This window comes from Rana temporaria, chromosome 6 (genome assembly GCF_905171775.1).
Source record: "Rana temporaria chromosome 6, aRanTem1.1, whole genome shotgun sequence".
Classification (NCBI taxonomy): Eukaryota; Metazoa; Chordata; class Amphibia; order Anura; family Ranidae; genus Rana; species Rana temporaria.
Window position 1 is genome coordinate 221,801,914 of NC_053494.1, and position 10,611 is coordinate 221,812,524.

General features: G+C 48.6%; 1 protein-coding gene across 1 annotated transcript in view; it reads right to left on the reverse strand.

Annotated features, from left to right (window-relative positions):
* LOC120944295 (glycerol-3-phosphate dehydrogenase [NAD(+)], cytoplasmic-like) overlaps positions 1-10,008 on the reverse strand; it is a 30,085-nt gene extending 20,077 nt beyond the window's left edge. The window contains exons 1-2 of the mRNA XM_040358320.1: positions 9,740-10,008; positions 2,763-2,940 (exon numbers count right to left, since the gene is read on the reverse strand). Coding sequence (XP_040214254.1) covers positions 2,763-2,940; positions 9,740-9,780 — 219 coding nt within the window. The 5' untranslated portion in view covers positions 9,781-10,008. The remainder of the gene's footprint in view (positions 1-2,762; positions 2,941-9,739) is intronic.
* Between the last annotated feature and the right edge of the window lie 603 nt (positions 10,009-10,611).

The following is a 10,611-nucleotide window of genomic DNA, read 5'->3' on the forward strand; positions in this document are numbered from 1 at the left end:
AACCTCCCCCAACTACTAAGGGACCTCCACCAACTACTGAGGAACTGCCCCCAACTACTAAGGGACCTCCACCAACTACTAAGGAACCTCCCCCAACTACTAAGGAACCTCCCCCAACTACTAAGGGACCTCCCCAACTACTAAGGAACCTCCCCCAACTACTAAGGGACCTCCACCAACTACTAAGGAACCTCCCCCAACTACTAAGGGACCTCCACCAACTACTAAGGAACCTCCCCCAACTACTAAGGAACCTCCCCCAACTACTAAGGGACCTCCCCAACTACTAAGGAACCTCCCCCAACTACTAAGGAACCTCCCCCAACTACTAAGGGACCTCCCCAACTACTAAGGAACCTCCCCCAACTACTAAGGAACCTCCCCCAACTACTAAGGGACCTCCCCCAACTACTAAGGAACCTCCCCCAACTACTAAGGGACCTCCCCCAACTACTAAGGAACCTCCCCCAACTACTAAGGGACCTCCCCCAACTACTAAGGAACCTCCCCCGACTACTAAGGAACCTCCCCCAACTACTAAGGAACCTCCCCCAACTACTAAGGAACCTCCCCCGACTACTAAGGAACCTCCCCCAACTACTAAGGAACCTCCCCCGACTACTAAGGAACCTCCCCCAACTACTAAGGAACCTCCTCCAACTTCTAAGGAACCTCCCCCAACTACTAAGGAACCTCCTCCAACTACTAAGGAACCTCCTCCAACTTCTAAGGAACCTCCCCCAACTACTAAGGAACCTCCCCCAACTACTAAGGAACCTCCTCCAACTACTAAGGAACCTCCCCCAACTACTAAGGAACCTCCCCCAACTACTAAGGGACCTCCACCAACTACTAAGGAACCTCCCCCAACTACTAAGGGACCTCCCCAACTACTAAGGAACCTCCCCCAACTACTAAGGAACCTCCCCCAACTACTAAGGGACCTCCCCAACTACTAAGGAACCTCCCCCAACTACTAAGGAACCTCCCCCAACTACTAAGGGACCTCCCCCAACTACTAAGGAACCTCCCCCAACTACTAAGGGACCTCCCCCAACTACTAAGGAACCTCCCCCAACTACTAAGGGACCTCCCCCAACTACTAAGGAACCTCCCCCGACTACTAAGGAACCTCCCCCAACTACTAAGGAACCTCCCCCAACTACTAAGGAACCTCCCCCGACTACTAAGGAACCTCCCCCAACTACTAAGGAACCTCCCCCGACTACTAAGGAACCTCCCCCAACTACTAAGGAACCTCCTCCAACTTCTAAGGAACCTCCCCCAACTACTAAGGAACCTCCTCCAACTTCTAAGGAACCTCCCCCAACTACTAAGGAACCTCCCCCAACTACTAAGGAACCTCCTCCAACTACTAAGGAACCTCCCCCAACTACTAAGGAACCTCCTCCAACTTCTAAGGAACCTCCCCCAACTACTAAGGGGGCCAAATACTTATTTTCCTCCATTTATAACATTTGTATCATGTGACCTCTCTGGAGTTTTGGTTGATCTTCTGTCTCTATCATATAAAATACACCTATGAGAAAAATTATAGACCCTTCATTTCTATGTAACTTATACAATCTGCAGGGGAGACAATCGGTATGCCCCCCCCCCCCCCTTCCACTGTAGCAAGGAATCTGACATTAACCAAACATTCTCTGCAGGTGAATCCTCCAGTCGATGTGAATTGTTAGAGCAATTTGGTTGTGTGTAGTAGGAGTGTTGATTTGGGGAGATTTGTGTTGGGAGGGGGGGGGGGTGGAGAGGTTTATTTGTTCTAGGAGGGGGGATTTGTGGGGGGTTTGTGCTAGAAGAGGTAACATAGAAGGGGGGGAGTAGTTTTGTGCTACTACAGATGTGATTGGTTGGGGGGGTATTTGTGCTAGGCGAGGAAGGATTTGTGCTGGGAGGGGGGGGGTGCTCAGAGTGGAGGTTTCAGGGATAGAGGACTTGGGCTAGGAGGGGTGATTTTTTTTGCGGGAAGGATATGTGCTAGTAGGGATGATTTGGGGGGGGGGGTTGTGCTAGCAGGGTAAAATGGGAGGGGGGGTGCAAACAAGGAGGATTGAGGGGGGGGGGATTTGTGCTTGGAGAGGAAATTTGAGGGGTAAAGAATTTGGGCTCCGGAGTAGTGAATTTTTTTGTGTGTGAGGGGGGGGATTTGTGCTAGGCGAGATGATTGGGGGAGGGGGGGTTGTGCTAGGAGGGGAAAATGGGGGGGGGGGTGGGATTTGTGTTAGAAAGGAGGACTGAGTCTGGAGGATTTGGATGGGGGGGGGGTTGTGCTTGGAGAGGAAATTTGAGGGATAAAGAATTTGGGCTAGGAGTCGTTATTTTTTTTTTGTGTGTGGGGGGGGGGGGGAGAGAGTGTGCTTGTAGGGATGATTGGGGGGGTTGTGCTAGAAGGGAGGATTGAGGGGGGAGGATTTGGAGTGGGGGAAGGGATTTTTGCTTAGAGAGAATATTTGAGGGGTAGAGGATTTGGGCTAGAAGGGGTGATTTTTTTTGGGGGGGGGCGCTGTGTGGAGAGTTGGGGAGAGAAAAGATTTATGCTGGGAGGGGGATTTGGAGCTTGTTTTTTTGGGGGGGTGGGATTTTTGCGGACACGTTATGGGGGGGGGCACGGATTGGCAGGTTCGCTCTGCGCTGTGAATGGCGTTGTCCCGGCGCGGTATTACAGCGATTGATCACCACCGGAGAATGTTTGGTGAACGCCTGTAGATATTCCCCGGGACACCGGGGGGCGCCTCCCTCACCACGTTGCGGGGCAGCCGGTGGCCGGGGAGGTACTTGACGTTCTCGTGCTCCTGGTTGATGATTTCGGAGAGCTTGCGCCCGCCGACGAGCTCCTCCCACACCCACATGTTCACCAGCGGGTGGAAGCGGTTGGACCTTTTGGTGTTGTTGCCGATGATGATTGAGATCGCCGATCCCCTGAAAGACAGAGAACCCCAACCGGGGGGGGGGCAATTAGAGGGAGAGCCCGCTTTAATCATTAACACCCCTCCCCCCAGCTGCCAGTCAGGATGTAAACCGTTGCCAGGGACAACCCCCAACCCGCTGAGCTGCGGTGCATTATGGGATATGAATTATGTGGGAGCAGGGGAGAGAGAGCACAGCCTGCACCTCCTCCCGGGACACTCTATTCCTCCTCTACTTGCTGCTACCAGTGCTGGGCTGACAGGAGTAGTGTTACTACTCCTGTCAGCCTTATAGTGGAAGGAACGTGGGCACCCCTATCCCTACATTACACACTGCGCCCAGGGCAGCCGTTCCTTCTGCCCACTCCTTGTCCCAGGCCCTGCCCTCTTGGTTTCAGTACTCTCTGTGGCCCCGGGTGCTGGGAGGAGGTGCAGGCTGTGCATTTCCTCTACAGGATCAGCCTGGCGGTGATTGTGTTGTGATGTCACCGCCGGTCACATGTCAGATTCCTCATACATTCAATTTCCTTCGTACATTGCGTCTGTCGGATGATTTCTGATTCCCGGAGATGTTCTGCCAGCGGGAGCGTCTCGTCTCTGCCAGCGGGAGTGTCTCGGCTCTGCCAGCGGGAGCTTCTCGTCTCTGCCAGCGGGAGCTTCTCGTCTCTGCCAGCGGGAGCTTCTCGTCTCTGCCAGCGGGAGCTTCTCGTCTCTGCCAGCGGGAGCGTATCGTCTCTGCCAGCGGGAGTGTCTCGGATCTGCCAGCGGGAGCGTCTCGGCTCTGGCAGCGGGAGTGTCTCGGCTCTGCCAGCGGGAGCGTCTCGTCTCTGCCAGCGGGAGCGTCTCGTCTCTGCCAGCGGGAGCGTCTCGTCTCTGCCAGCGGGAGCGTCTCGGCTCTGCCAGCGGGAGCGTCTCGGCTCTGCCAGCGGGAGCGTCTCGGCTCTGCCAGCGGGAGAGTCTCGGCTCTGCCAGCGGGAGCGTCTCGGTTCTGCCAGCGGGAGAGTCTCGGCTCTGCCAGCGGGATCGTCTCGGCTCTGCCAGCGGGAGGGTCTCGGCTTTGCCAACCAAAAATCACAAACACGTTCCCTGAGATCTGCTGAACGGTGCTGACTGCGCACAGCCCCCTCCTGTCCAATGTACCGTACCGCCAGCTGCTGTTCAGTGTGTGGGCAGCAAAGGGAGCGCCAGCGCCACCATTGTATGCCATGCCTGCAACCTATGCTGCTGGGGGTCGTTCGCAGCCCATAGGGGGAGGGGCACTTTGGCCTGCGTGCCTTTGAATGCTTCCCGGGTGGATTTATAAGGGTGCAAAAGGGGAAACTGCCCTGAGACCCCTGATAAAAGCCCCCCCCCCCCATAAAAAAAAGAAATAATTAAAAACAATATAAAAAATAAAATAAAAAAATAATGTAAAGCAATATAAAAACATTGAATAAAATAATATAAAGCAATATAAAAAATAAAAAATAAAGAATAAAAAATAATTAAATAAACAATTAAACAAAATAATGAAAATAATAATAATAAAATATAAAACAATGTAAAAAAAAATAATATAAAGCAATATAAAAAATTCAATAAAATAATAAACAAAAATATAAAGCAATATTAAAAATGAAATAAAAGCATAAAAAAATTATAAAACAATAATAATAAATTAAACAAAATAATAAAAAAAAAATAAACTATAAAACAACGTAAAACAAATAATAATAATAATAATAATAATAATAATAATAATACAATTATAATAATAAAATAATATAAAAAAACAAATAATAATAAAAATTAAACAAAATAATGAAAAAAAATTAAATAATATAAAATATATAATAATAATAATAATAATAATAATAATTGAAAATGACTTTCTTTTATTAAATGTATCTGGGAATTAATATTGTGCCAGTCGTCATATGTACATTTTTTCGCTCTGCAATGGAATATTTTATCGTTTTTTAAAACAGATTTTGTGGCTCAAGTGAACCTCCCACAAGGTCATCTAAAGCCCAGAGAGAACATGCCAAATTGCACCCCCCTCCCCCCCCAAAATCCCCCCTCCTCCCAATACTACTGCCCCTGGACATATCACACACACACCCAGCTCTTTCCCCTGCCCACTATGACAGCCGGGCGCCTCCAGTGTTATCACACTGTGTCCCCCTAGAGACAGCCGGGCCCCTCCAGTGTTATCACACTGTGTCCCCCTAGAGACAGCCGGGCCCCTCCAGTGTTATCACACTGTGTCCCCCTAGAGACAGCCGGGCCCCTCCAGTGTTATCACACTGTGTCCCCCTAGAGACAGCCGGGCCCCTCCAGTGTTATCACACTGTGTCCCCCTAGAGACAGCCGGGCCCCTCCAGTGTTATCACACTGTGTCCCCCTAGAGACAGCCGGGCCCCTCCAGTGTTATCACACTGTGTCCCCCTAGAGACAGCCGGGCCCCTCCGGTGTTATCACACTGTGTCCCCCTATAGACAACCGGGCCCCTCCGGTGTTATCACACAGTGTCCCCCTATAGACAACCGGGCCCCTCCGGTGTTATCACACAGTGTCCCCCTATAGACAGCCGGGCCCCTCCGGTGTTATCACACAGTGTCCCCCTATAGACAACCGGGCCCCTCCGGTGTTATCACACAGTGTCCCCCTATAGACAGCCGGGCCCCGCTCGGTCCTGTGGTGGCTCAGACAGCAGATCTTCATCAATGAATACATTTGATATATTATCGTTACATTTTGTATAAATATTATTGTTACATTGTTTATATGTGGAGATCAATGTTTACATAATTCATATTCCAAGGCGGCGTTCACATTTGTGCGACTTCTCATGCAACTTTGGACATGACAAATCGCTGTCACAAGACGCAGCCATTTTTTTTCGATGGCACCCATTGAGATCGGCGCAACTTAAAGTCGCAGAGATTTTGAAAAGCTGCCTGCTCTTTGATACACTGAGTGTAAAGTCGGATCAAGGTCGCGCTGAAAGTCACACCAAATTTTGCGCTGGAAATCGTGCGACTTTGGAGTTGCGCCAGGAATCTTTTATGTATATTCACAAACGGCGTGGAGAAAAAAGCGCGTTACACTTGTGGCGCCATTCATTGGAAAAGCGACAAGAAGACGCACATCAAAATCAATGGCCAATCCCAAAAAAGCAGTTTGCCCGCAATTATCACGCGTAAATTGTGCGACAATCCACACCATGCAAAGCTCCTCCCCCTGTTTGGGGCGACGAGCTGCACGAGTTGAAGTTTGCCGCGATTGCTGTGAGATTTGTCGTGTGATATTTACGGCTTTTTTAGGCTCCAATCACATTTGGCATTTTTTGGGGATCTCAGCGATTCTGCTTGCGATCTCAACTCGCACTGCAAACCGCAAAGCGCGTCTTCGGGCGCCATTCATATTCAATGGCACCTAAACATGGTGCGGTTTTCGGTGTGATAAATCGTGCGGCAATCGCGGCAAACCACAACGTGCAAAGCTTGCCGCCTTACTCCTTTTTGGGTGACAAGCTCCGCCCACAATTCACAATCAGAAGACCCCGGAAGTGTACAGAGAAGACAAACGTCTGGATTTTGTAGATCTGGATTGGGGGGGAGGGGGGGGGGGTTAGACCCTCTGTCTGGGGAGATTCACCCTCTATGAGTCCCGGTGTCACTGAGACAAAAAGTGTTGGGAATTCTTAACAGTTGTCACCAGAACAGGAAGTGAGAAGAAATCTTCCAATGGGGACACTGGTCTATGAAGAGGTCCCCACCCCTCACTTCCTGTTGTGTCTCAGGGACAGGAAGGAAAATAAAAAATCTCCTCAATGGGACAGCAAAACAAAAACTGATAAGATTTACCCTCCCCCCACCCCCAAGACAACATTATTCCAGGGGTGCCCAGGGCACGTCTCCCCAATACAGGGGGTGATATTTGGGGTGTAGAGGGTGATAACTTTGGAGTACGGTGATAGAGATGACAGTATTGGGGTGAGATTCATGTGAAGGGAGACATAGTATTGGGGTGATGATAGTATTGGGGTGTAGGAGGTTATAGTATTGGGGTGATGATAGTATTGGGGATGATGATATTTGGGGTGTAGGAGGTTATAGTATTGGGGTGATGATAGTATTGGGGATGATGATATTTGGGGTGTAGGAGGTTATAGTATTGGGGTGATGATAGAATTGGGGGTGATGATATTTGGGGTGTAGGAGGTTATAGTATTGGGGTGATGATAGTATTGGGGGTGATGATATTTGGGGTGTAGGAGGTTATAGTATTGGGGTGATGATAGTATTGGGGATGATGATATTTGGGGTGTAGGAGGTTATAGTATTGGGGTGATGATAGTATTGGGGGTGATGATATTTGGGGTGTAGGAGGTTATAGTATTGGGGTGATGATAGTATTGGGGGTGATGATATTTGGGGCGTAGGAGGTTATAGTATTGGGGGTGATGATATTTGGGGTGTAGGAGGTTATAGTATTGGGGTGATGATAGTATTGGGGATGATGATATTTGGGGTGTAGGAGATTATAGTATTGGGGTGATGATAGTATTGGGGTGATGATATTTGGGGTGTAGGAGGTTATAGTATTGGGGGTGATGATATTTGGGGTGTAGGAGACATAGTATTGGGGTGATGATAGTATTGGGGATGATGATATTTGGGGTGTAGGAGATTATGGTATTGGGGGTGATGATAGTATTGGGGTGATGATATTTGGGGTGTAGGAGGTTATAGTATTGGGGTGATAGAATTGGGGGTGATGATATTTGGGGTGTAGGAGGTTATAGTATTGGGGTGATGATAGTATTGGGAGTGATGATATTTGGGGTGTAGGATGTTATAGTATTGGGGTGATGATAGTATTGGGGGTGATGATATTTGGGGCGTAGGAGGTTATAGTATTGGGGTGATGATATTTGGGGTGTAGGAGGTTATAGTATTGGGGTGTAGGAGGTTATAGTATTGGGGTGATGATAGTATTGGGGATGATGATATTTGGGGTGTAGGAGGTTATAGTATTGGGGTGATGATAGTATTGGGGGTGATGATATTTGGGGTGTAGGAGGTTATAGTATTGGGGTGATGATAGTATTGGGGATGATGATATTTGGGGTGTAGGAGGTTATAGTATTGGGGTGATGATAGTATTGGGGGTGATGATATTTGGGGTGTAGGAGGTTATAGTATTGGGGTGATGATAGTATTGGGGGTGATGATATTTGGGGCGTAGGAGGTTATAGTATTGGGGGTGATGATATTTGGGGTGTAGGAGGTTATAGTATTGGGGTGATGATAGTATTGGGGATGATGATATTTGGGGTGTAGGAGATTATAGTATTGGGGTGATGATAGTATTGGGGTGATGATATTTGGGGTGTAGGAGGTTATAGTATTGGGGGTGATGATATTTGGGGTGTAGGAGACATAGTATTGGGGTGATGATAGTATTGGGGATGATGATATTTGGGGTGTAGGAGATTATGGTATTGGGGTGATGATAGTATTGGGGTGATGATATTTGGGGTGTAGGAGGTTATAGTATTGGGGTGATGATAGAATTGGGGGTGATGATATTTGGGGTGTAGGAGGTTATAGTATTGGGGTGATGATAGTATTGGGAGTGATGATATTTGGGGTGTAGGATGTTATAGTATTGGGGTGATGATAGTATTGGGGGTGATGATATTTGGGGCGTAGGAGGTTATAGTATTGGGGTGATGATATTTGGGGTGTAGGAGACATAGTATTGGGGTGATGATAGTATTGGGGGTGATGATATTTGGGGCATAGGAGGTTATAGTATTGGGGTGATGATAGTATTGGGGATGATGATATTTGGGGTGTAGGAGATTATGGTATTGGGGTGATGATAGTATTGGGGTGATGATATTTGGGGTGTAGGAGGTTATAGTATTGGGGTGATGATAGAATTGGGGGTGATGATATTTGGGGTGTAGGAGACATAGTATTAGGGGGTGATGATATTTGGGGTGTAGGAGGTTATAGTATTGGGGGTGATGATATTTGGGGTGTAGGAGGTTATAGTATTGGGGTGTAGGAGACATAGTATTGGGGTGATTTGGGGTGTAGGAGGTTATAGTATTGGGGTGATGATAGTATTGGGGTGATGATAGTATTGGGGTGATGATATTTGGGGTGTAGGAGGTTATAGTATTGGGGTGATGATTTGTTGGCTGTAGGAAGTTATACAATCAGGGTGATGATATTTGGGGTGTAGGAGGTTATAGTATTGGGGTGATGATAGAATTGGGGGTGATGATATTTGGGGTGTAGGAGGTTATTGGGGTGTAGGAGACATAGTATTAGGGGGTGATGATATTTGGGGTGTAAGAGGTTATAGTATTAGGGGGTGATGATATTTGGGGTGTAAGAGGTTATAGTATTGGGGTGATGATATTTGGGGTGTAGGAGGTTATAGTATTGGGGTGATGATATTTGGGGTGTAGGAGGTTATAGTATTGGGGTGATGATATTTGGGGTGTAGGAGGTTATAGTATTGGGGTGATGATATTTGGGGTGTAGGAGGTTATAGTATTGGGGTGATGATATTTGGGGTGTAGGAGGTTATAGTATTGGGGTGATGATATTTGGGGTGTAGGAGGTTATAGTATTGGGGTGATGATATTTGGGGTGTAGGAGGTTATAGTATTGGGGTGATGATATTTGGGGTGTAGGAGGTTATAGTATTGGGGTGATGATTTGTTGGCTGTAGGAAGTTATACAATCAGGGTGATGATATTTGGGGTGTGGGGATAATAATATTGGGGTGATTATATTTGGGGGTCATACCAGTTGCCGGAGCCGATGACGGTGACTCTGAGCGGTGCCATCCTCGGATCTCTCCGCTCTACACCCGCCCGGTAATGTGTGCCCGGATCTATTCCCGGTAATGTGTCCTCGGTGATGTATGCTGTGCTGTGCCCGGTACTTTGCGTGCCCGCTGATGTGATGTGCCCGCTGCTCTGTGCCCGTTGATGTGCCCGCTGTTCTGTGCCCGGCACGCTGATGTGATCTGCCCGCTGCTCTGTGCCCGCTGTTCTGTGCCCGCTGCTCTGCGCCCGGTGATGTGCCCGCTGCTCTGTGCCCGCTGCTCTGTGCCCGCTGTTCTGTGCCCGTTGATGTGCCCGCTGTTCTGCGCCCGGTGATCGGGTCTCTTTCCCTCTCTCGGTGCGGCAGGTGACAGCTCTGTCCGGATACTGAGATCTGATTGGATTAGGGAGTGTTGGGGGCGGAGCTCTCTGTGCAGTTTTAATTAAAAGACGCCACTGACACCCCAACATATATCAGTGTACCCCCAACTGTGCCCCCATCCCCCCAGACACCCCAATATATATATATATATATCAGTGTACCCCAAGTATGCCCCCATCCCCCCACAGACACCCCAATATTTATATATCAGTGTACCCCAACTGTGTCCCCATCCCCCCACAGACACCCCAATATTTATATATCAGTGTACCCCAACTGTGCCCCCATCCCCCCAGACACCCCAATATATATATATATATATCAGTGTACCCCAAGTATGCCCCCATCCCCCCACAGACACCCCAATATTTATATATCAGTGTACCCCAACTGTGCCCCCATCCCCCCCACAGACACCCCAATATTTATATATCAGTGTACCCCAACTGTGCCCCATCCCCCCACAAACA